Source organism: Monodon monoceros, unplaced genomic scaffold (genome assembly GCF_005190385.1).
Source record: "Monodon monoceros isolate NGI ecotype Baffin Bay Population unplaced genomic scaffold, NGI_Narwhal_1 Super_Scaffold_18, whole genome shotgun sequence".
Lineage (NCBI taxonomy): Eukaryota > Metazoa > Chordata > Mammalia > Artiodactyla > Monodontidae > Monodon > Monodon monoceros.
The window spans coordinates 116,442,198-116,469,023 of record NW_021703774.1 but is presented as its reverse complement, the minus strand read 5'-3'; the positions used below and the strand labels follow the sequence as shown (position 1 = coordinate 116,469,023).

Here is a 26,826-nt window from a genome sequence, read left to right as displayed (position 1 = left end):
TGTCCAATGCTACATAACCATAGATATGGTAGTTAATGTACAAACTTTGGCTAGCTTTGCCTTTGAAATTAACTGAACTGTATCAATGGATTGTGCAGTGTTAAGTGAGCAGTATGCCTTAGCTTATTCTATAGATGAGGCAAATGTGAAAACAGATTAAACTGACTTTTGAGGAATAATTATTCCTTTATCTTTTTGAATGGGAAGGAATCTTCCATTTTGAAATGTATATAAAATGCTAATCTCTAGATTCATGACATTGTTTTTTTAACAATTTTTAAAAACATGTTATTTTTCACTCTACAAGACTCTAACCTGTAAAAGAAATAATAAACTTGGAAAATGCTAACAGTAAAACCACTTCAGCCATGGCACGTAGAGCCAGAAGCCAAAGACAGCCCTCAATTATAGAAGTTAGCAGTGCTTTCTGTTCACTATGAAAGCAGGATTCCACATTCAAACAAGAAATTGTCATTCAACAGAACAAATCAGGTCAAGAGAATCAACCATATAATATACTAACAGATAGGAGGCTGTGATCACATGAAGAAAAGCAAGAACAAAAATAACAATCAAACCTCATTTCCTGGGACATAATATTGATGGCAAGATTTCTAGGTAATCATTCCTTAATTTAGTTTAGATAAAAACTTCCAATGCAAAACACTATTAGGAAGTAACAGTGATGTAAAAGTGATGTAAGGCAAGTACTGTATGTAAGACAAACTAGAAAAACAGTTTTTAATTTCCTCTAGAATTTACTGTAGTTACCATGTCATAATAACAAAAGCAGATCATTCTTAATGTGTAAATTCATTTATTAATTTAAATAAAAATATATGATCCCCACCACACAAACAGGTAACTCTAAATCTAGTTAGAAGTTGAATCAATCAATAAGCATCTATTTGGAAACTATGCACCTAGTATCATATTATACCAAAGATAAGGCTCCTGTCCTCACAGAATATGGATCACTGGTAATCAATCATTAACCTAGTGAATGTCATAATATATTGGGGAATATATTGGAAAACTAACAAATTTCTCTGGACATCATTTATCTTGCCCTTCTGAGAGACTTGTAGGTCTAGATGAGATTAGTTTGGAAAAGGTGTCTTGTTTAGTCCAGAAAATCTTCAGAGTCCAATATAGTTCTGGGCTAATCAGAGACTAAAGAACCTTTATAAAGTTCTTTTTTTTTTTTTTTAAGATTTTTGGATGTGGACCATTTTTAAAGTTTTTATTGAATTTTTTACAATATTGTTTCTGTTTTATGTTTTGGTTTTTTTGGCCCCAAGGCATGTGGGATCCTAGCTTCCCAACCAGGGAAGAAACTCACACCACCGGCACTGGTAGGCGATGTCTCAACCACTGGACCACCAGGGAAGTCCCTATAAGGTTCTTATAAAGAAGTAGGCTTGGAAATCAAGCAGTCTTACTTTGAATTAGCATGTTTTAGTCAAAGGTATGGAATCAATGATCAAGTATCAGTTAGGAATTTCTGTAATGCCCTCCAATGCCAAGTGACCACTAATATTCTATTTCCTACTATGATGAATCCTTGACGAGAGGCAGAAGGCATAAAGAATATTGCCAGCTATAAAATAAATTGCACTCCAATGTCTATGATCGCTAAAGATAAATCTTTTTTTTTAATATAAGAAACTCACTGAATCAAATGAATGCTAATTAAAGCAAATGTAGTGTACGTAAAACTGAGGTAAGAAACCTTTAATTATGCAGGAAATCTGTGGAAGGATTAATCATTTTAAGAGAAGAATCATTTTTCCAGTAGCCCCACTGCTATGAATGATATCTTCATGAGCCTGGGCCACCTTCTCCAATGGATACTGGGGACCTATTACTGGTCTCAACCAACCAATTTCCATTCCAGCTTGAAGGGCTGCTGCAAACTGCTGAAATTCCTCCTGAGGAAAAGAAAAAGTTTTTTCAGTAGAGGAACACATGACTTAATTTTCAGAAGCATTAAAATTTTTCAGAATCTAAGAGAAAAAACATTAAGAATTTCTCACAAATACGTAGCTTTTGTCAACTTGTCCAGAACTACAAAAAAAGTAGTTCTCTATAGGTTAACCATTAGTGCAATTTGTCTGTGGCGGTCTCAGTTTACAAAATACCTATCGTCCTGAAGTAATTAGTAATTGTGAATAGTATCTCCTTTCTCTTTCATAAGTGCCTTGGCTTGGAAAATAAAATTATACTGTCACCCTATCTTCTAAGGATTATGTTCTAGGGATGTTATCTTCTAGGGATTAATCCTTAACCCACTTAGATAACTAACTTTAACATCTACTTAAATTTTCAGTCTGCCTGACTAGACAACTTATATCAATGTTTAAGGTACCCAAATCAGAGTCACTTCTTTTCCTACCTTGGTGGATGAATGGAGAGCAACTCCTATTATGCTAGATTCCTTTGCCATGGTGTCCCGTGGGTTTATTTCAATAGGACCCCTGCTGCCAACAACCTAGTATGAAAAACAGCATGTCTATAGTTAAAGATGACTGCAAAATAGAGTTAAATTACGATAAAACTACAATGTGGTAAAAAAAAATGAAATACTTACTATTACTCGTCCTCCATGTGACAAAAGATTCAAATCGTTGCTAAGATTTACATTAGCTAGCATTTCAATAATCACATCAACTCCTTTTTCACCAATAGATTTCTATATAAAAGAATGCAGAGTAGATTAGGAAAAATAACTGTTATCATAGTCCCATATATTACAGAACTGTGTTTCAAATGACATAAGATGCTATATTTTAAAGACTAATAATGCAAATTTTAAGATAATGTAATTATATAGTGATGCTGTAATTCCAAGGTACTAGCTACAACATCTAAAATGATAAAGGTCTGTATTAAATAAATTGCTATAATGAAATAAAATTTGTCCAAAATTTTCAGGCACTTAGACTCAACTTGACTATAAAGTGCTTTTTCCTTAGCTGAAAATTTTCTATCTTCAAAATGTACTTCAATAGAGAAAGAAGGAACAAATCAAAAATCCAAAACTGGACATTGGGTTTCCCATTTTTATTAAAAAACAGAAAACAAAAGAAAAAATCACTGGCTGTTTGCTGTTGCAGGATTTTGTGTGTGTGTGCATTCAGTTTTGTTCTAAGTGGTCTACAATCAGCTTGACAGACTATTTCTTTTCCTTTGGGCTCTCAGATGTCGGTTCCCAGCATCTAAAACTGGATCTTAAATAAGCTATACATATCTACCTTATATTCATTTATTTTAACAAAAAAATGAATACCTGTGTCAGGCACTGTGAGAGGTACTAGAAATGCCAAGATGGACATAAAGAGCTCAAAACAAAGTGAGGAAGATGGAAAACACTACAATCTTCACTGTGATGTGATGGGCTAAGTACTATATTAGCAGAAATAAACCACAGGTTATGGAGGGAATAAAAGTTACAACTCTGATCACCTGTAAAGGTCAGAGAAAATTCCACAGAGATGATGACCTGGGCCCTGAGGGATGAGTAGGAGTTCCTTAAGTAAAACAGAAGGAAGAGGGCGCAAGAGGAAGTTGGACATGAGGCAGTCAGTCTGGACAAAAGAAACAGAAAAGCAAAGATGTAGGGACTAAGAGTACAGGTTGGAACTGGAAAGTGGCCCAGCAGAGCTGGAGAACGTATCTGGGAAAGAGATGGGGGTGGGGGAAGAGGTGGGAGACAAGAAATTGCAAATTGGTTCAGACTGTGAAAACAAATCAAATGCACGTTAAAAGATTTGGACTTTTGGGGGGCAGGTTAATTAATTCTTATGCCAGACACTGTTTTAGGCACTGAAGGTACAGCAGGGAACAAGAAAGACAAAAATTCCTATTCTCATGGAGCTCTCATTTCAGTTATTTCTGAAGACTTTTTTCTTTCTTTCTTCCTTTTCTTAAACAGAGAACCAAATAATGCTGGAGACAGTAGAGAAGGCAGAGGGGAGATTAGCTCAGCTGGGAATAATAGTCAAGGCTGAAGAAGATGAGGACTAAACTAAGTCACAAGGATGAATGGAAAAGAGAAACAGAGACGTGTATGAAAGGCATGTCAGAGATGACACTGATAGATGAGGTGACCAATTTGATGGGTAGGAGGGAGAATGGTGATTAAACAACAGGGACAGGAAATGAAATGTGGGTTTCTGTCCTGAGGGACCAGATGAGTGTCAATATCTAGTAGGCTGATGGCATGAAGGAATGAAACAGGCCAGAGGTAGTGTTGGAAACCAGCAGTATAAGGGTGTGTATGAGATGAATCAGGATGGAGGTGCAGCACCAGAGAAGATTAGAGAGCAAGGGGAAAGACCTAAGGAATACCAACATTTAAGTAAAATGAAGAGAAGGGAGACTGAAAATGAAGTCGGAGAAGTAAGAAGAGAGCCAGCTTCTAGAAGGTGTGGTCAGGGTCAGACAGGATGAGGACTGAGTCAAGAGCAGCTGCCTGGTAACTAGGCGCTTACCAGCACCCCTGACAAGCCGTGTAAGTAGCTGGGGTGGAAGCAAAACTGCAGTGGGAGGTAAGGAAGTAAGAGCAGTAAGTACCCCTGACTTTTTCAAGAAATGTGGTGGTAAAGGAGGGGGAGGAGGAGATAAAAGGTTAAGAGAAAGTTTTTGGAGAATGAGAGAGACTTAAGCAGAAGGAACCAGTAGAAGAGACGGAATTAGACTGCAAAACAAAAACATATTCTTAAAATAACTGACAATTTTTCATCTCTGATACTGGTATCATGAGTGCATACTCAATCAATTTTAGGTTCCCTCAACATATAACAAAGGAGTGCCTTTACTCAGTTTTTTGGCAAGATGATTTAGTGGTAATAAACTCTCGGTCATATTTTTCCTCAGTTTGTAATGACCTTGTTTACACAGTAATCAGTACCTGGAATATACCAATTCTTTCTCAACATGAGCAAGTAGTTTGGGGATTAGCAAAGTAATAGGTGTTTAGTAAACTGCTACTATAGCACAAATGGAGAACTTCAGAATCTGTTTGAATTCTGTTGCAGCAATGGAATGGATGCAATAATAACTAAATTCTATCTCGCGCTTTGGATGAGGTAGTGCTCACTCCTCTAAAGTATCCAGTAAACAAATAAACTTTACTCCCTAGGCTAAACAGATCCACTTTTTAATCAGTGGATAACTTCTCTTCTATGGAAAATATACACCAACAGAAATTATATTAAGACTACCTTTTTGTGGCCAGAGGTGGGGTGGAGGTGGGGGACGGGTGACAGGGGTAAAGGTGGGATCAGAAGGTACAAACTTCCAGTTGTAAAATAGGTAAGTCATGGGGGTGTAATGCATAGCACGGTGCCTACAGTTAATAACACTGTATTATATATTTGAAAGTTGCTAAGAGAGATCTTAAAAGTTCTCATCACAAGAAAAAAAATTTTATAGTTGTGTATGGGGACAGATGTTAACTAGACTTGTTATGGTGATCATTTCACAATATTCACAATATATATTAAAAAAAAAAAAAACCTGCCTCACAGCTGCAAATACAAAGCTGTGGCTTTACTTAAAATGTGATTTGCATTAAAGAGTACCAGTTTTTATAGCTATAAGCCTCTAGAGAGTCTATATTTTACTTAGTAAAAATAAACAAGACAGAAATGATAGTGAAGGTTTGAAAACTAGACATCTCTGTTAAACTAATTAAATCTTTAAAACACACATAAGCAAAACAAACAACTTTAAGAGAGTAGTTGATAAAAGAACTTACAAAAAAAATGTTGTCTCCCATGAAACAAAATTTTACTTTTATAAAATTATAGAACAATTTTACCTTAATTTTATCAATGTAATTAGCTTCTTTGTGATTAAACACTTCGTGGGCTCCATTTTGCAAAACAATCTTTTGTCCTTCCTCAGTACCAGCTGTGCCCAAAACCTTTAAGCCATAAGCTCTAGCAATTTGGCATGCTGCTATTCCAACCTGAAAAACAAAATATGGCCCAACATTTTAGATTCTTTGCATCCCTGCAAACATTTATTAAATACATATAATGAACTTTAGGTTCTTCTAGGTTCTAGCTATTGTTAAGAAGTTTAAGAGCCTAAACAAAGAAATAAGAACAACAGCTAACTATTACTGAGCATTTATAATATGCCAGGTATTACACTCAATACTTTCTATGTATTGCTTCATTTCATCCTCACAAGAAGCCTATGAAGTAGATATTGTTATTGTCCCTGGCCCACAGATGAGAAAATTGAAGCTTATATATATGGAAACAGGAGCTGGACCAAATCAGATTGCAGAGCTTGAGTTTGTAACCACTGCACAAGATGTTCATTTAGCATCTGCTTTGTGCAAAAGATACAGGGTTTAAAGATGATGAAAATGTGCTCACTGACTTTATACTTTAATTGTACATATAAAATATTACATAACAAAGGTAAGGCCTCTACCACTTAAGTGGAGGAGACAGGTACATACATGAGCAAATTAACTTATTCACTAATATGATGAATGTTTATTATTTATTATGTGCAAGACATGATTCTTCATGCAAGAAATTTATGTTCTAAGGTAGGGGGAAGATAATAAACACATGAAAAAATAAATGAATAAAGTAAATTCAGAAAATGAAAAGTACTTGAAAAAAATAAAACAGCCTATTGGATTATAAAGAGATAGGGAAAGGGGCCAGTTAGGTCATCAGGAAAGGCTGCTCTGAAGAGGTGAGACCTGAATGAAGTGAGGGATAAGCACGTGACGGTCAGGGAAGCCTGCTGGAGATGTTGTAGGCAGAATGGTCATGGTTGAACCAGGAATAAGCTTGGGGCCTTCAAAGGTCAGAAAGAGGGTCAATGTGGGACTTCCCTGGTGGCTCAGTGGTTGGGAATCCGCCTGCCAATGCAGGGGACACAGGTTTGATCCCTCGCCGGGGAAGATCCCACATGCCCCGGAGCGGCTAGACTCGTGTGCCACAACTGCTGAGCCTGCGCTCTGGAGCCCGCTGGCCACAACTACTGAGGCCCGCGTGCCTGGAGCCCGTGATCTGCAATGGGAGAGGCCGACGTGGTGAGAGGCCCGCGTGCCGCAATGAGGAGTGGCCCCCGATCCCTGCAACTAGGGAAAGCCCACGTGCAGTGGCAAAGGCCTAATGCAGCCAAAAATAATAAATAAATAAATAAATTTAATAAAAAAAAAAAAAGAAAGAGGGTCAATGTGGCTTGAGGGTGGGACATGTGGGACAGCAGAAGATGAGGCCAGAGGGGCACAGAAAAGCCAAGGCACACAGGGCCTTGGAGGTAAAGGCTTTGGATTACATTTAAGAGCCATGCAGAACTACTGGAGAGTTTAAGCAGGAGAGGGATATGATCCAAATTAGGCTTTTAAAAGAAATTCCAATTATATGAGAGGCAAAAGGAAGGTAGGGGGAAATGGGAGTAGGAAGACCAGGCCTTCCTTATAGATTGAAGGTGGAAGGTGAGGAAAAGAGAAAAATTAAGGATGTCTCCCAGGTCTTTGGCCAGATTAACTGGGTAGATTGACTGGGATAAGGAAGATTAGAGAGGATCAAGTTAGTGAAAGCATTAAGAATTCACTTTGAACATGCTGAGCTGTATATTGCTCACCTAACTGAAGATGTAAAGTCATCAGCTGAATATGGGTATGGGCTAACAAGAATTCAGAAATGGAAACATAAATTTGAGATTCATCAGTTTAAAGCCACGGGACTTGATGAAATCACTAGAGCACTAGATAAATGTGCTTAGTATACAGGAGAAATAAAATTATTTTAGGAATATAGATAAAAGCAATTATTTAAATTGCAATACTAGGAAATACGTTTGATCACATGCCAAATGAATGGCACAGATAAGGGTCCCATACATTTAGAGCAAGCTTTCTCAAACTTGGCACTATTGGGCCGGGTAACTCTTTGCAGTGGGGACTATGCTGTGCAGTGAAGGATGTTTAGCAGCATGCCTAGCTTCTATCCACTGGATGCCAGACCCCTCTACCCAGTTGTAACAACCAAAAATGTCCCCAGACACTGCCAAATGTCCCCAAGGGGGAGAAGAGATGATATAAAATCACCCCTTATTGATAACCACTGGTTTAAAGGAAGGTAAAATGATTATAGATTAGGCATGATAGAAAAGAATTAAGGTGAAAAATGATGATAGAAACTAATTAAAATTGTAACAGAATCACAGACTCCCAGGCCTGAAATAGACCTTAAAGATTGTATGGCATATGGGAATGATGAGCCTGAACCCACTTGGGTTATGGTGAGGATCTGTTTGATTTCACCAAAACAAACACTGGGAACTCACTGTCTACTGAGTGCAACAGACATTCAATTCCATGAAATAACAATACACTATGTGGTTAGCATGACTGATTTTTGCTACTTTAATTTTCAATTAAAAAGACAGGGGGCTTCTAATAAAACCACATTTCAACCTAAGAGTTAATGTAAATATACCTCCTTATGCTCTAACTACTTCAAAGGGGCACTCAGTAGCTATTTTAAAGGTGCTGTTTATTCTATTCTTGTCAACAATTATACTAACAATATTCCTTCAATAGATCATATATCATGATGTATCAACTATTTTTTCTTCTATTTATTTTGCTGACGCTAAAATAGGGCACTCCCCACCAACATATCGGAATAATAGCTGTGTTCATACATTCTACACCATTTTAAATACACAATATAATCCCAAAGGAATTTGATTTAAATGAGGACAGAAAGTACAAACAGAAGACAAAACCCAGCACTGTTTCCCTCTGATAGGGCAGGGAGGATCAGAAGTGCTTCACACACCAGGTCACCAGCCTATCCCCGCCAGCCAAGGATTTAACAAACTCAGCCAGCACAGGGAACAGTGCGGATTCTGCCTTTTTAAAAAAAATCATGGTGAAGCAACCTGGCTTTTTACAAGAGAGTAAAGGGAATAAAAAGAGATTTTCTTTAAACTCTTCTCTCCCCTTCCTACTGAAATCTCTCCCTTTGATACAGAGCACAAGGTTAGCTCTCTGAAAGCCAAAGCAATTTAAATACATGAATGTTTGACAGATCCTTTAGTTATTTAGGGTTAAATTTAATTTAACCCCCAAATAGCCTCTTCGCTGAAGCTAAACAATGGGCGTTTTTGGACAAGGTATATCTGTCATATTTTCTCAAGCCCCAGAAAGACAATCTTGGTGTTTTTTAGTAAATAGTCTGATCCGTGAAATCCTTCAGAATTAATCTATTGAAGGTACACAGGAAGCTGGGTGTGAAACCTGGTGATACGTTCACATTAAGTAACAGATAATGCAGAGGTCTGAATTCTCTGTTTGTATTATCTGGCCACGTTTAGAGGTAAATTCACATTTTCAGGATGCCTCTCATTATTCTGGGAACAATGTGCCATTAACAGGTTACTTCTTTCCATCTACTCTCTGGAATACACAGTGCCCTGAAAGGGTTAAGCAGCTTCCTCAAGGTGAACCATCCAGCCCCAGGCCCTGTATTTTAAAAATGCGAAATCCTGTCTCCAAAATTTCTAAAGCCTTTACGTGCAGGATAGAGGTCATGTGGATTTCTTGTTAAATTCCAACCTCAGAGCTCTAACTTTTCCTCTAAGCTCCTCGGAGGCAGATTGACAGCCAGTTTCTTGAAGAGGTTTCTGACAGCCTTGCGTTGCATGATTTCACTGCAGGGCTGATTTTATAAGTTCTGAGTCCCCCTCCCCTGCAGCCCCATTAGCATTTTAAGCCATGGGTTGTGGTGTGAGGGACACAGCTGTATACTATGTACCCCACGAATGTCATCAAAGCGCAGCAGGCCAGGAGGAAGGGAGCTAGAAAGGACAAAGACTCACAGTGTGGCTTTGCAGTGCTGTCTGGGGCAACAGCGGTAAAGCTTTAATGAGCCTTAATTTCCTTATCTAAGGGAATGTAGAATTTACATTAACCTTAAAGAACTGTTTAAAATTCTAAATAAATATTCTTGTAACATTCACTACTTGAAGAGAAAAACAAAGCCGGCTTATCTAGGTCCATACCCAACACAGGTGGAAAACCTAATGCATACATTTTTGACCTGGTAATCTACTGAATTTATTAACCAAGAAATGCTAAACTAATGACAGGGAATCACCTTCAGAAGACGGAATTTAAAGAAGCCTCGCTACAAAAAGAAAAAAAGCACCCTTGACTATATTTACAAATTTGGCTTTTAAAAACAACTTAAAGAAATACAACGTGAAACGCACAAACGTAAGCTCTTTTAAAAATAAACTTAAAGAACAAATACTTACCCCTCCACTAGCCCCATGAACCAGAACAGTTTCTCCAGCTTTCACACGGGCACTGAAAAAGAAAGTATAGCTTCATCACCTTACTCTGGAGCTAATTAAGCTCAATGCTTGTCATAATTCTTAAGAGAACTCTACCCTCAGTTCAACTAACACTTACCCAAAGAGGAAACTCATCATGATATATAACCCAAGATATTCTCCAAGCTCCACAGGATCAAACAATGGTTCTTCAGAGCCACAGATAAAAGTAAACCTTCAATTCACTTATTCATTCAACAAATGTTTATTGGAAGTCAATCACATGCCAGTCACCGTTGGGATGCCGGGATCACGTTATTGGGCTACCTTCTCAGAGGCCTTGTTGGTGTGTTAAGTGAAATTGCTTCACCTAGAGGAACTGGAGTCCGCCATTCAGTCCCACAGAAAGTGTCGCAAAACAGGGTCGTTACAGTTCAGTCTTTATTCCACGGTAAACACAGAGTAATACCCAAGTAAACATAGCAGCTACTGCCTTCCTTCTCCATGCCTTTGAACATCTGGCTGCACAGCCTCTAAGCCCTCGCTTCAGGAAGCAATGCTGAGTCAGCGATGGTAAGAGAGTACGAAACACAATAAATCCTGTCACACAGGTTCCCCTGTCAGCCCCTAAAATGTCCAGACCCTCTGGTGAAATGACATATTCTTTTTACTTCTGGTTCATACCACTGTTTTTCTATTACACTGAAAACATGGAACATGGAACGTGCAGCAAGACAAAGAGGGACGCCTTATCATTTCAGATGGACAAGTGCTGATGTCACAAGCCAGCAACCAATGCGTGATCCAGATCTGACGCCCAGCAAGGGTCCTTTACTCACCAGGACAATAGGGCGTGGCCACCCCGTACAGACATTATGTTCAAGCTGGGAGTGAGAACACAGTAACCTGGAGTCCTGCTCAAGCCCCCGTGCCAACAGCTGACAAATGACAACTGTGTCAGTAAATGAAGTTTCTCCAACATGCTTGCTTGGAGATGAGGGGTTGAGGGCAGTGAGTTAAACTGAGGGTTTGCAATGATAAACTGAGATAGGTATTACCAAAACATTTAAAAAAGTAAAATACAAATGTAAGGGAATAGGATTACTAATGTTATGCTAGGGGTCATGAAATACTTCCCAATGATTTTTTTAAAATCTTATAAACAACTCCTCACACACTAAGCACATCCTCCTAAACCTCTGGGCCTGCAGTGGGTGGAGAAAAAGCTGGCTAACCCTCTCCTGGATCCCCATGGCTACGATCCGTCTATCCTTGTGTAGGATCACTGTGATGGTTAATTTTATGTGTCAGTTTGGCTGGGCCATGGTGCCAGATATGAGTCAAACATTCTGGATGTTTCTGTGAAGGTGCTTTTTTGGATGAGATTAACATTTAAGTCAGTAGTCTTTGAATAAAGCAGATTATCTTCCATAATGTGGATGGGCTTCGCCCATTCAGTTGAAGGCCTTAATGGAACAAAGACAGACTTCTCCCAGAGCAAGAAGGGATTCTGTCAGCAGACTGCCTTTGGATTTGAACTGCTACTCTTATCGGGCTCTAGAGCTTGCCAGCCTCCCCATCAGATTTTAGACTCACCAAGCCTCCACAAGTCAATCTATCAATATATACATTCTGTTGGTTCTGCTTCTCTGGAGAACCCTAACTAACAGTCCTCTGTCCCTGGGGCCCACGGCAGGCCTGAAGCATGTGGCCTGGCCTTCTGTGCTGCTGTAGCACCCCATCGCAGTTACTGAAGACTAGGACCTGGCACATAGGCTTCCTCCTCCACCCCCAATCCAGCCCCAATCTGGGAGATTTCAACATTCACGGGAGGAAACCCGCAAATCACAATTCCTGAATTCTCCTCTGCTTTTACCACTCTCTCCCTACACCTGGTAGCCACCCCTAACCATTCTACCTGAGGAATATGAGACACTAACAAGCAATATTAACCTCCTATCCTGATTCTGTAAGCCCATACTCTCTCAAAACTTCTTCAGCTTCACAGATCGCTGTCTCTCAATTGCTCCTTTTCTGCCCTCTTGCTGCTCCTGGCCTCACTTCCCTCCGTAGTCAGCCTGGACCCCATGGTACATTGCCCCAACTTCTCTCTGTCTTCCTCCTTCAACGTCTCACCTCCCTGCCCACCAACTTTCCATAATTACACTACCTCCTCCAAGCTTTACAGATGAGTTCTCCTTTCGACCTGAAGCCAATCTCTCTATCTCTGTCCTAAGTCGTCTCCTTGCCCTGCTCAGGATCTTGTTCCATCTGCCACTCCGCCCTCTCTTCCAAGCCTTCCATCTCTCCCTCTCTGACAGATCCTTTCTCAGCTACAAACATGTCCAAGTCCTGTCCATCCTTAAAAAAAACCTTTTGTTCCCACACTCTCCTCAAGTACTCTTCTACCCCTTCCTGCCTGTCTCCCCCACTTTTTAAGAGTAGTCTCCATTCAAGAATCGATTTTTTTTTTCCTTCCTCAACCCACTCAATCAAGCTTCTGTCCACCACTCTACTGAAAATGAACTGACGAAAGCCACCGATGACCTCCTAATTGCTAAGCCCGGCTGGTATTTTTTCCCAAATAGCCCTCACTGCTGCATTTGACAACTAGCTTACCTCCTTGTTAGCAACATCAACTACTACCCCTAACACTACCCACACTGACTGTACTACTCGCATACTAAGAGCTTTACATGCACTAATTACCTCATTTAATTCTCAGCACACCCCATGAGGTACGTGCTATTATTATCATCCATGTTTTTCTAGTCAGTAAACTACAGTTGAGACAGGAAAGCAACCTGACCAGTAGTAGGTGAAGACAATGCTATAACCTAGGTATTCCTGTCTTCAACACCTACGAGTTTAACAGATGTTTAACAGACATGGTGACTCTGGACTCTCTTGCCCTTGGGATACACTCCCTTTGGTTCCCTTAGGACTCTGTTCCCTACGTTTGACCACACTCTTCAATGTTAATGCTCACTAAGATTCTAGTCTCACTCCACTGTTCTTCTCACTCCCTGAGGGATTTCAATGACTTTCATTTTGCCAGCTCTCACCACATGCTGACAGCCCCAAATTTATACCTCCAAGCTTCAAGCTTCAGACTCTTTCATCCGACAGACTGCTGGACTTCTCCATGACGATGTCTGTCTTAGTTTCACATTCAAAACTGAACTCAGTTTCCCTTTGAAACTTTTTCCTCCTTCTCTTTGTCAAAGTAAACATTACCCAAGTTTAAAGCTGTAAGTATTCTTAAGCTCTTTCTCTCCCTCATTCTCCACATGCAGTCACCAAATATTTATGATTTTACCCCCTAAACAGTTGTCCTTTCCTCTCCATCTCTACCACGACCCTTGCTCTAGCCCTTAAGTATTGTTCCTAGAGGGTACTTCTATAAGACCCTCCCATCTCTTTCTCCATTCCTGTCATCAAATCCATCCTTCGCATAGCAAATAGGTGATCTTATTGAAACACAAATATGACAATATCACTCTCCTGAAAAAACCACTGTATGACCCCCCCAATCCCTTACGGAACAATGTGTGAGCGCTATAATCTAGCTTTTTATTGTCTGAATCCCGCCTATTTGATAATGGCAGCTAACATTTATTGAGAGATTACTATGTCCCAACCTTATTCTTCAGCACTCTTTGCCTTGAAATCTTCTATCTAACAAAAGCAAACTGCTATAGCTCTTTCTCCCCAGATACCATGATGTTTGCCCCCCCACACCAACTATTCCCATTGTCTAGGATGCCCTCCCCACTCCCAGCTACCCTTCCCCAGGATAAGTCCCTCTGATCCTTTTCAAATACCTAGAGAATTTAATTACAATATAGATTCTCAGGTATCATCCATGGAAACTGACCAGTGGGTCTAGGGTAGAGCCCTTTTAAGTTGCAGCAATTAGTTTCTGGAGCTGGATAACAAGATTTTTGAACCATGGCTTTAAAATAATCCAAGTCTTACATCTTGCCACGAAGCCCTAGCTCATCACCATAGGCACATCCCTTGTGATCCCACAGATACCTATGCACATCTCTACCACTGCCCTTTCCACATTATACATCAATATTATTACTCTTACTCCCTTACTCCCTCCCTTACTAGACTGTGAGCATGTCGAAGCCAAAGACAGTGTTTTGCTCTTCTTTTTTTTCTTCAGTGATTAGAATAGTCTCCCAAATTAGCAGTTTCTACTCCATAAATCTTAATGGGAACCAAATGGGAACCAAAAATGACCGACGGTGGACGGGTGGTAGGAAGCATAAATTATATATTATCCTCCTCCAGTTAATGTTGCCCTCCTCTAGTGCTGATTATAAAGCTGACAGAGTGTGTTATTACCTGTGAAGCAGAGCTCGAAAAGCAGTAAAATACGGGATCCCGATGGCAGCTCCTTGTTTAAAGTCCAGTTTTTCTGGCAGTGTGTGAACAGTGTGATCGGCTGCCAGAGCATATTCTGCGTAGCCCCCAGAGATTGTGCTTGTAGTGAAAACCCTGTCACCTTTCTGGGGAAAGCAATAAATTAATAAATGCTTTAGGGATTAAAAATGATGTCAAAATGGGTACGATCCTTTATAATGCAACCTTTATAACAAGAAATAAATGAGTATTTATAAACTGTTTTCTACATCCTAAGGTCTCATAAAAATAACTTCAAAATACCGAACATTTTTAAATGTTCTATTAGTGGGAACTAGTAAGAAGTAAAATCAAGGGAAATAGGAAAAATAAAAGAAAGAATGTCCAGCATGGTCTAATAATAATGATGATAACTAACCTTTATTGAGAGCTTGCTGTGCTAGGCACTGCATTAAGTGTCTAATGAGTATTATCTAATTTGATCTTCATGACAGCCCATGAGGAAAGTACTTTCATTATCTCCCTTTAGATAATCCCACTACACAGATGAGGAAATTGAGGCACATACAAGTTCAGTAATTAGCTCAGATCAAGCAGTTAGTAAATGGCAGTTAATATAAAACTTTTTTTTTCTTTTTTTGGTCCAAAATACTAGGGAGAAGAAACAAATAAAATGTAAGGTTTCTTCCACACACCAAACACCTGTTCTAAATCTTTTCCATAGATTTGTTTCTGTATTTCCCTCATTTTTCATGCATACACCAAAAAGCAGGCAACTCTGCCTGGATCCTGAACAGCAAAGATGAGCCAGGACAGATGTCTTCACCTGTCACAGCACTAGAAACATAAAAACTCTCAATAAACAAACGTCTGCTGGGTCCTTGCTACTGGAAAGCAGATGCATGACTGAGGGTAAGGTAAGGCACCACACAAGCACTACAGGCCTGCCCAAAGTAACCTGCACACTAGGGAAATTAGACTGCTCAGTACAAGCACCTCTCCTAACTCCTATTTCTTCTTTTTCTCCATAATACATGGAAATCTTATTTCTTTTTAATTGAGCATGAAATAGGCAACAGAGTTGTTGCCACCTATGTAGGATTACAGATTCAAGAATAAATATATATGAGAGTGTACACACACACACACAATAGTTTACAAAGATACAGGAAAATAAAAAACACCTGTAGAAAATATTTTTCATGTTGTTATGCAGGTCAGCGTAAAACCAAACTTAGTGGCCAAGTTTGAGAAAGAACGGTCTTCCATTCCTTTCAGTAATATAAGAGTACACTGTACAATGATGAAAATCATTATCATTTTTTGCCTCTTCTCATTATTGCCCCCTTGCAACACACACACCCAAGATAAAGTAAGAGAATACAGTTTTTCATAATCTATTTCACAGGTCTATTAAAGAACTAGCCTCAACAATCTCAATGTAGTAGAGAGAATATGAACATTAGAGTCTGCCATACCTACATTCAAATCCCGGCTCAGTCATTTATTAGCTGAATTCTATGTCAGCTATGAATTACAATAAAAGCTAACTCCTATTTCTTAAAGAGAATAAAAAAGGAAATATTCCTTGGAATAAGCAAAACAGTAAGGCAATAATTCTCAATATACTTAAATTTGCCCTATAATAAAGCACTATGTGGTGAGGTAGAGATAAAAAAGGTACAAAAGGCATCTAGGAGTCAAAGACAAGCATCACTGCTTAACAGTGTCGCCTGCAAATGGTCAAGTATGACTAATTTAAGATTAATTCTGTTTTTACAGCTTAAAAACACATTGCATTGATTTCAATATAATTCAAACCTGTTCTGAGAATCCACTATGGAAAGTAGTACTTCAAGTTCTGTGATGGATATTAATAGCAAGACGCTCTCCCTAATCTCAAGCTTCTTAAATGCTAGGAAGAGGAAAAAAAAGGATAGAAATAATTACAAAGCAAGGCAAATATGATGGGCCATCAAAGATAGGTACAAGAAAAAGAAAGGAATTATTTCTAAGTTGAAGGACTCAAGAACAGCTTCACTGAGAAACTAGTATTTGAGGTAGGCTCTGAAGGACAGAACAAGATCTTGAATTGAAAACCAGACCTGGGAAAAGTCATTATGGATGAAGGAAACAAAGTACGTCAAGGAACAGTGGCAGGAATAGGTGCTGAGAAATCATCAGCATTCATTCCCAACGAATAAGTAGTTTAATGTGTGGAATGTAATAGTTGCGGGAGATAAAATGAAAAGAAATGAAAGCTGGAGGGTAAAAGCCCTTGAACCCATGTTTATAAGTTTCAGTTTAGTTCTGCCACGCAGAAGAGCCAATATGAACAAAGACACAGAGATGAAAGAGCATGGGATATGCAGGGAAGAACAAACAGTTATTACTAAAGAATAAACTACAGGGTGAGAAGGAATGGGAGATAAGAATGGAAAAAGGTGGGGGAGAGAGCACGAAACAGTCTTCTTTCATAACATAAGCAGTTCCAGCAGTACCTTGAAATCTACAGAGAATTAATGCAAGAGTTAAAACAGAGATGTATAATAATCATAAGTACATTTTAGCAAATTACTCCTTATAGAGCAAGGATAGATTCTCAGGGGAAGAAGGGAGGGTGGTAAGTTGTACCTATTATAGAAATCCAGGTAAAGGACCATGTAAGATAACCGGAACTACACTACAGGCAGTGGGGGGGAAAAGAGGAGAGAGGAAACAGTTCCAGTAAGGGAGAGCTGAGTGAGGGAGAGTGAATAGAGAGGTAAGCCTCAAACCCCAGATGTCACCAAGACAGTCACACGAGACAGCAGCAGATCTGCTGTGAGAAAAGATGAGCTCCCTTTTAGACACAATGAGTAAGAGGTTCCTGGAGGTTGCCGATGTGGGTCCTGTGCCCTGCAACACAACCTTCTGTGATGATGTAAATGCTCTGCATCTGCACTGCCCAATAGGGTAGCCACTAGACACCTGGGTCTATTAAGCATTTGAGTAAATGAACTTTTAATTTTAATTGAATGTGAATTTTAAATAGCCATGTGTGGCCAGCAGCTACTGTATTTGAACAGCACGGGTCCAGAGCTATTTAGAAGATTCTAAGCTAAGGATATCACATGTGATAATGGAAACCAAGGGTGTGTATGAGACCATCATGAGGGAGAAAATATAAAAAGCAGAGTCTAAGTAGGGACAGTGAGCGCTGGGCAACACACCAAGATGTGAGGGGCATGCAGAGAAAAGGGAGCTTGAAAAAGGATGCCCAGAGAGGAAGGGAGAGAGAGGATGTCACAGGAGCTGAAGAAAAAGATTTTTAAGAAAAGTAAGTGGCTGAGAGTGTCGAATGTCACACAGAAGTCAAGAGAGATAATGACATAAAAGGGCCCATTAGCTCCAGCAATATAGAGGCCATTAGTGACATGAGCAAGCATCGTTTCAGTGGAGCGGTGGGGGCAGAAGCCAGAGTGCCACAGGCGGAGGAGTGGAAAGCTGTAGGAATTTGCCCGGCTTCCTGGGCCCGGGCCACGTTAATCTTCGCTGTCTCAGTTCAATTTTGGTAAATGTGCTGCCATAGTTGAGCAGGTCAAGGAATCATGAGGAAAGATGAAAGAACATGAATATACTATGTTTTTTATGTCTTTTGGCACATAAATAACGAAAGCCCTGATCATAACATTTTCATTGACTCGGTCACCTTGGTCTGAGTCACAGCTCTAAAAATGTAGAGCTGACCTTGCATTTTTTCATCTTTTACTGATTATTCAAAAGAATTAGCCTTCCCTGTATTCTGTGAAACTAATTTTATAGAAGAAATAAAAAACTATGCTGGCTGTGTATTACCAAGAGTTAGGAAATAGTATAATTTCCTTGCTTTTTTTCTTTCCTTACGTACTTCTGTCAAATCAAAGGATCATAGTTCAATTCTGCGGGGATATGGAAACACAGAAATGACCCAGCACTTATTCCCAACAATCAGACAAGCAAGGTCTCTGGATAAAAGGTAATTTCTTTTTTGACTAGAGGAGTCCCCCAAGTGGCAGAAAATGTGTAACTTAAACACAGATATATTTTACAGCTATGTTAAAATGTTAAAAATATACATACATATTAAGCTAAAATAGAAATAATTAAAAATGTAATACCTTGAAAGCAGATACACTCTCTCCGACAGCTTCTATTATTCCAGCCACATCTAAGCCAGGAGTATAGGGTAGAAGTGGTTTTCTACTGTAAGTACCAGAGCGAATATATGTGTCCACCGGGTTTACACCACATGCTTGGACTTTAATTAGAACCTGCAATAACAATGTACTTTAGTTCAAACAGAGCATTTAGGCATTCATTCAGCATTATGCTAGGACTGTAGTGATTATGGGAGCTATAAAAATGGTGAGGAAAGCCCTGCCTTCAATGAGCTCACGTTACAGTTTTACAAACCAACATATACACACACCATAATATATAAAATAACTAATAAGAACCTGCTGTCTAGCACAAGGAACTCTACTCAGTACTCTGTAACAGCCTATATGGGAAAAGAATGTAAAGAAAAAAGAGAGTGGACATATATATATATATGTATAACTGATTCTCTTTGCTGGATACCTGGAACTAACACTACATTGTAAATCAACTATACTCCAATAAAAATTTAAAAAATAAAATCTGAGTGCACTAATAAAAAGAAAAAAAAATAAGACAGAATGGTTTATGTGCTATATTATAAACACTTGAGAAAACAGTGGCGGAAATATGAGCGGATGTGTGGCAGAGACCACTATGTGCTCATCAAATCTATTTCCTCCTCCTCCTAGGCAGGTAGGAAGAATATTCCTTCCTGGCTCCTTCACAGTTACGAGTAGCCAAATGGAATGTGAACAAAAGTGATGAGAGCTCCTTTCAGGCCTGGCCCACAAAGACCTTCCTAGGCAATTCACATAGTGTCTCCACCCTTTCACAGCAAACTCAGAAGAAAGGTGTTGAAGGTGGCAGAGCCACATGATGGAAGAAATCCAGGTCCCTAAATCACTTTGGAGGAGAACTCTATCCACCAACATTTTAGAATTGTGGAATTAAGTGAATGAGACATCATTTTCTATTGTTGAACCCTTGATGTTTTGAGGCTACATCAACAATAGAAGCTAATTTTACCTTAACTGATACAGAACGATTACTTCTGATATAAAAGTAAGGAAAGGTCTTACAAAGGAAGTGTATTTGAGCTAGGTCTTAAAGAATGAGTAGAAATTCTTTCAGAATGGGAGAAAAAGGCTATTTCAGGTTAAAGGAATAGTATGTGCAAAGACAGAAGGAATGACAGGACCTCTCGGGGAAACCAGATAAAGCTTGTGTTGTTACAGCAGTCTGTTGAGAAGGAATGATAAGAAATAAATCTTTGCCAAATTATGGCCACACTGTAAAAACTCTCATAAAGCTTGCTAAGGAAATTAGACTTGAGAGCCATGGAAGGTGCAATAATAAAAATACACAATTTTTATTGAAAAAGTATATTGTTGAAGTCACCGGAAATGATTAAACTCTGCATTTAAATTTTCTTATATGCGAAAAAGCATGTATGCAGAAGAAAATTATTTTCCCCATGCATAAAACAAAGATCATGACTGAAAGTCTGTAATAGAATAACTTGTTCAAACCTACTTATGACTCCATTCAGAAAAATCCAATTACACAGATGATTCTCAACTTTAAAACTTTTCTTACAAGATGTTATTCCTTTTTATACATTTACTTCACTAGTTAGAATTATGTTAGCCTTGTCAGAGCTTATAGAGGCAAACAGTGTAAACTCTGTCCTAATTCAATGTCTTTATAAAGCATTGTGAGTTTGCTTCTTTCGAACATTAGCTTGATGTGCTAGAGATGCACACTCAGTGTAATTATTGCCTGTTTTTAAGTAATGATTTCCACCTGATGGTCTTTCGGAATTGGTATGGCAACATTCGACTGGAGTTTCAGCACTTCTGGTCCACCAAATTCAAAAACTCTAATAGCTCTCATCAACTTCTGTCCAGTCGCCATGGTGACCTAGATACTAAGGAAAAAAATTAACATATTGTCATATTGTATCTAGGCTATCACTATGTTTTTTCCCCTGGAGGGAGAAGATCAAACAATTTTTCAAGCAACAGTTTAAATCATGAGCTTACCACTGATCTCATTTCATGTTTGAGGACCTTTCATCTTACAAATCCTTCAGCTACAAAGCAAAGTACTTCATATTACTTCCTGCAGGGATTCAGTGCCTTCAACAAGGGAATCAAACATACAAACAAAAACATCTGGATAGGTGAAGCATGATACAATATCTTAGGTTTCCTTTGGTGTAAGCTTGGGCTGCAACATCTTGGAATTCTAGGAGCTAATTTAAGTTTTCTTAACATTAGATAAATAGATCTTCTTTTGTTAGATTATGTAATATTTCAAATACAGAAAGAAATATAAAGAATATAATAAACATTTAACTGCCACCCAGCTTTAACAAATCTTAACATTGTAAAAACCTAAAACATGTACATGTAACCAAAGCCTCCGGTACCCATCCCCAATCCCATTTCTGTCCCACAGTTTTAAGAGATGACTATTCCCATAAACTCAGTGCTCATCCTTCTCAGGCATGATGTAATACCACTGCCACATGTATTTGCATTGGTAAACAATATGTGCTATTGTTATTGTTTTGCATGTTTTCAAGCTTTATTTAGATTGGATCATATTGTACTGAATTCTGAAACTTGCTTTTTCTTCTCAGCATTAAGTTTTTTAGATTTATCAATGTTGAAACACTTAGTTTTATGAAGCTCATTCATCTTAACAAAGAAGAACATTAAAAACTAAAAACACTGCTTTGTATGTAATCTTTTTTAATCATGAGGGTAATTTATAGTTAACCTTTCTCCGCTACCACTGTTAATATTGAAATGAAAACTCAAGAGTTAAAATAAGTTTAGAAAAGGTAAAGAATATTTATATAGAGAATTGGATAACTTTGAAAATCTTATACCTATAGAGATGCAATGAAAGGGCTTTGACTGATCTCCATAATTTTATTTGTGTGCTATGAAAATTTCTTGAAATTAACCATATCAAATATCGTTAGACTCTGCCACCACCGGGAACATCTTTGCTAACTTCTGGAATAATCATATTCACCAACCATGAGCCACTGAAACATCAAAAAGAGTTGCAGAAACTAGGGCTTGAGATGAAAGATCTTTACTGTACTGCAGTTCAACACAGGACTCCTCAGAACGGAGCCCATGCTAACTATAAAGTAGCCTTCCACGTGTGAAGGGAATCAAAGCACTTTGATGGTATTAATGGGAAGTTCTTGATATAATTAATCAAAAGTTGTGTCATTTAAAAACCCTTTATTTAAAATGATTTAATATAGTACCTAGCACAGAGGTGAAAGTAAACTCTCCATTGCTAAAAGGCTGTTTAGCAATGACATATCCTGAAGGGCAGCCCTCTTATAAAAAAAAAAAAGGGGGGGCAGAAGCAGGCAGAAGCCTCACTGCACTGTAGAGCACCAAGCAGTCCTAGGGTGAGAAGTCCTGTGCAGGGAGCTAGGACCAGGAAAAGGCAGCTCACGCCATACCTACCCAGCAGTCTCACTACCGCATTTCTATTTGGGTCTTCGCTCAAGCTGAGTATTTCTTAGAGAAGAAAGTGAAATATATACATAAAGAAAATAAAACAGAAAAAGAAAAGGTCGCACAGATCAGACTTTTCCACTCTGAAAATAAGAAGATTTTTTTTGTTTTTTCCTTTTTGTCTTCAGCATGGTGTTGTGGAAAGAGTGTGGGCTGTGGAATCTGACAGTTCTCAGTATGAATCCCAGATCTATCATGAACTAGCTGTGTGGTCTTGGGCAAGGCAGTCACTTTTTTTGAGCTTCTTCATCTGAAAACTTGAGTTCCACTCAGGGTTACTATGCAAGAGACGGCAAGTATCAAGCACAGAACCTGACAAATGTTTACTCCTATACATAGTGATATCACAGTTCCTTTCCCGTCTATTTTCTCCTTTCCAATTTCTTATTCGTTAAAATATCTTTGGTTCTATAATTCTATAGTCATCTTTGATTTAATGTGACAATATTTACAGCACTTCTTTGTAAAATCAAGTCCTTAGCCTCAAAGAGTTCACAGTCCAGAGGATCATTTAAACAAAACACTAATACCAAACACTGGTTGTTATTCATTCAACATGTATTTTTTGAACGTTAACTGTAAGCAAGGCACTGTACCAAACTCAGAGAGCACAGAGGGCAAAGAGAACAAGCCCCACCCCTCCCCAGCTCCTGCCCACTCCGCCCTCATCTCCCCCAATGCACGCACATACCACGTTAAGAGGAGTAGCTCTTTTTCCACTTTCAATATCTACCTACTTCCTACCTATTTATTTCTTTCAAGCTCTCGCATCTATCTTTTCATCAACAGACATCACTGGTACCCTCAAAAAGCTGTAGCAGTAATAAAAGCAAAATTACCCTGAAATAGGATCTGTCAAAAATATCTAGCACATACATTTTTTCCCCTCACTTTTGGACATTTGCTAAGTTGGAAGAAAAGAACAAAGGAAGGAGGAGACTCATCCTTAATTCTGGATTTAGAAGACCCCCCTTCTTTGCCCAGTACTACACCTTATCCTATGGAGCTCGTAAGGAAACAGGGCATGACCTTGACAGCTCTGACTTCTACTTTGTTTCTGGAGATCTTACTTCCCACTGAACCTTTGCCACCATGATTGATCAGGCTCCAATCTGCACTCATTGCCTTTGAGCCCCCTCAACTACCCACAGGATCCTCATCTGCTTCACAATATAGGTACTATGCTAAAGAAATAATAAAATGACACAACACACTAATAGTAATTACAATCCTTAAACCCTTGCGACACCTGATTTCTTCTAAAAAGCACATCTTTCACACCCATTGATATAATTTTCACAATAGGTAGAAAAGCAACAGTTATTAAAACCACCATTTAATTGTATGCAGAAGTGGAAATAAAATCACCATCCATGTTATGGATGAGAAAACATTCAAGGGGTTAAGAGGCTCACCAGGGTCACACGGAAGCACAGCTGGAACCCAACACCTTAAATATTGTTAGGTGTTTTTTTCCCCTTACTGTAAAATCCTTTTCATCTCACCCTTTGAAATGCTGGCATATAGGACCTTTAATTTCTTAGAGATAGCAGGTAGCATTACATATTTTATGATTAAGGTATCTGCTCTGAGTCTGAAAATTTTCAAATGCCCATAAGTTAAGGGCTCCACTAGAGATACACTGGATGTGATTCTATTAGGAAAACTAATAATTTCCCTATCTGTAAAATGGGGCCAACACTCCCTAGCATAGGGTCCTTGTGAAGATGAACTGCAACAGCACATGGTGAGTGCTTCAGAGCACGCTTGACATGCTGTAAGCTCTATTATTCAGAGTAAATCATTTGCAGTCAGCAGCAGGCTTGTCACACTGCTTGTGTATTTTAATTAAGCCTATACTTCAAATAGGTTTTTCTATTTATCAAATATAAACTTTAAAAAACTAGAGCACCTTGGTTTAATGTTGGTTTTACTTTTTACCTCTGAAAGGTTGCCAACCATACTTTGCAAATGGAGGAAATACAGAATTTAAAATTCTTCCTCAAACAGTGATATTTTCCAAGCTACACTTGAATCCATTTGGTTTAAATGAAAATTAAAGAGATAGGGAAAATGTGGGAAATACATTTTCACACAAAATGAACAGATCAATTCACAAAGCCAAAGCAAAGGCATATCATAAAATCAAACAGAAAATTTTAAAATAATTCTTAAGAATTTCTAGCAAGAAAAAAAAACTTGGAAAGAGAATAAAACACTACAAAATGTGCTGCTTTTGATCAAGAATGACTCATGTCAGCATATTATTTTTTATTCTTAACCCAGAAAAAATTTTAACAATTAAAAGTAGCCACAGCAAAGTCTCTTCCTGGCCATGTGACCTTGTCGGGTTACTTCACTGGCCTGGATCTCAGTACCCACTTCTGATAAGAAGGGGTGGAGGAGGAGTTGAATAGATAATTATCCTAAACCCCGCCAGGTATTCTGAGGAAAAGACTGGATGGAGCAGAGCTCGGTGGGATTTACTACTGCTGACCAGACATTCATGGAGCATCCCAGTGGTTTCAGTGGGAATCACACCGCCATTTCTACTAGTTGCGGACCAACAGTCCAAACCTTAGCCTTTCAGTGGTTCAATCATTAACACACCTTTCTTGGTCACTGATATAAGTTTCCTCTAGGAACTGCGTAAATATCCCACGATGTGTTCACAGCGTGTTTTGTTAATTTTCTTTCTTTTGAAAACTCTTCTAGGTGGGAGCCATGGCGGGGGGCGGAGGATGAAAAAAATCTACACATTTCTCTCCAAAAGTAAGACGGCAACTCTGATGGCAAAGCAGGAGGAAAGGCCGGACAGAAAGAGCCCTGGGAAACAGGAGCCTGAAACGAGAAATTGGCTCCTCCGGCTGCCTGTGGCGGGGGGTCACAGCAAACGCGCGCGGCCGCAGGAATCCAGATCCCAGGCCGGGCCGAGGGGAAATCTAGAGGGAGGATAGGCAGGGGGAGCGGGATGCGGGGAGTACCAACGGGCGCCCCGCTGTGGCACCCGAAACGCTCACGCTGCCAGAAAGCAAAGCCGGGCTCTCAGGACCAGCAAGTAAAACTGCCCTGGTGATTTACGGATGACCAATTTGCAGCCCCTGGAGGGGAATAACTTCGGCCACGAACACCTTATTCACTGGTTCTAGGGGAGGACGGAACGCAGGACAGGGGCGCAGCCAAAATCCGGCTCGGTTCCTTTGGGACGAGCGCGGGGGAGTTCCGCAGCCTGAACTAAAGGGGCTTTTTAAACCACTTACCCGGTTCTAGAGTGGGAAGTCAAAATCTGTGAGGGATCCCTCAGGTTCCACGGAAAAAAGACACGGGCCGCGTCATCCGCGGCGCTTTCAGGCTCCGCCTAGCCCCGCCCCCAGGGGCGGGCCCGAGGAAGGAGTTTGGACCTTTCCGGCCACCACTGGCTTCAATATGGCTACCCCCAGGGAAAGGCGGGGTTAATGGGAAAGTACAGACCCTGACTCCGTCGTCGCATGGATCGTAGCGCAGAGTTCAGAAGATGGAAGGCGCAGTGTCTGAGCAAAGCGGACCTCAGCCGGAAAGGCAGTGTGGACGAGGATGTGGTAGAGCTTGTGCAGCTCCTAAATGGGCGAGAACAGTTTTTCACCACCAGTTCCTGCGCTGGCCGCATCATCCTTCTAGACCGGGTGAGCAGGACCCTTTGTGTCCTTCCAGCGCCTGCCCTATAGTGTGCAACACCAGGAGCCTTGTGCTCACCCAATGTAACACCCTGTCTGTGTTTATTCTTCTGACCGGTGATCTCGGTTTCTTTATCAAGGAAACTGAGAGGGTGGCTTAAACCAATGCTTCTAAAATTTTAATGTGTCTGTTAATCACTTGGAGATATTTTTAAATACAGATTCTGATTCTGTAGGTCTAGAGTAGGGTCTGATCTGTATTTCTAACAAGCCCCCAAGTGATGCTGAAACTACTGGCCTGGGAATGATCTTGAGTTGCAAGGGTTAGAGAATTTTATTTTTTTAATACTAAGGAATTTTAAGGACTTCCCAGCCTGGCGAGGCGGCTGTCTTCTCGTTAACCGCTCTACCAAATCGTTGTTAACCACTCGATTGAAGATCGCTATGGTTAAGATGTTCACTGCCTCCTAGTGGCTCACTCCGTTATTACAACTCTGGTAATTTTTACATTACCTGAGAAAGTACATTAGTATGTAGTCTGTGATAGTGGTCAGTCCCTCAGGCTTTGGAGTGATACTGCTTAGATTCTAGATCAGTTTTGGGTATTATTGGCTATGTGACTTTAGGGAAGTTATCTAAACTTAGCCCCTTCTTGTCCCATGAACTAAGGATAATAGAGTATCCACTTCATAGGGATTCTATGTAGAGGAAATGGGATAATTTATTTGAAACCTTTAGCACCGTGCCTGGCATATTAAGTGCACTGTAAAAGTTAGCTGTGTGTTCATTTTAACATTAGGACTGAA

The 26,826-nt window shown here is 39.5% G+C and overlaps 2 protein-coding genes across 5 annotated transcripts in view; one reads left to right on the top strand and one right to left on the bottom strand.

The window, feature by feature from the left end:
• Positions 1 to 1,144: 1,144 nt before the first annotated feature.
• CRYZ (crystallin zeta) lies at positions 1,145 to 25,936 on the bottom strand. Of its 3 annotated transcripts, none has more exons than XM_029229543.1 (9): positions 25,839 to 25,936; positions 20,623 to 20,746; positions 18,837 to 18,989; positions 14,680 to 14,843; positions 10,306 to 10,357; positions 5,825 to 5,974; positions 2,591 to 2,692; positions 2,396 to 2,491; positions 1,145 to 1,931 (listed from the first exon to the last, which is right to left on the bottom strand). In XM_029229543.1, exons 2-9 carry the CDS (start codon positions 20,731 to 20,733, stop codon positions 1,767 to 1,769), a joined length of 993 nt encoding a protein of 330 aa, XP_029085376.1. In that variant the 5' UTR covers positions 20,734 to 20,746; positions 25,839 to 25,936; the 3' UTR covers positions 1,145 to 1,766. The 3 variants fall into 3 exon arrangements, with proteins under 3 accessions (XP_029085376.1, XP_029085375.1, XP_029085377.1); XM_029229542.1 differs by lacking the exon at positions 25,839 to 25,936 and adding an exon at positions 25,628 to 25,737; XM_029229544.1 differs by lacking the exon at positions 25,839 to 25,936 and adding an exon at positions 24,978 to 24,990.
• Positions 25,774 to 26,826, top strand: part of TYW3 (tRNA-yW synthesizing protein 3 homolog) — a 17,970-nt gene continuing 16,917 nt past the window's right edge. Inside the window, exon 1 of one of the 2 annotated variants that reach the window (XM_029229545.1) lies at positions 25,774 to 26,029. In XM_029229545.1, coding sequence (XP_029085378.1) covers positions 25,856 to 26,029 — 174 coding nt within the window. In that variant the 5' untranslated portion in view covers positions 25,774 to 25,855. The remainder of the gene's footprint in view (positions 26,030 to 26,826) is intronic. The other variant, XM_029229546.1, reaches the window with a different exon arrangement.

Bases quoted from the DNA above. Each gene is read 5' to 3' on its own strand.
- CRYZ (XM_029229543.1), bottom strand. From the start codon at position 20,733: ATGGCGACTGGACAGAAGTTGATGAGAGCTATTAGAGTTTTTGAATTT. The intron at 2,492-2,590 runs GTAAGTATTTCA...TTTTCATACTAG, and splicing joins CACATGGAGGACGAGTAATA to GTTGTTGGCAGCAGGGGTCC. The intron at 1,932-2,395 runs GTAGGAAAAGAA...TCTTTTCCTCAG, and splicing joins CTCTCCATTCATCCACCAAG to GAGGAATTTCAGCAGTTTGC.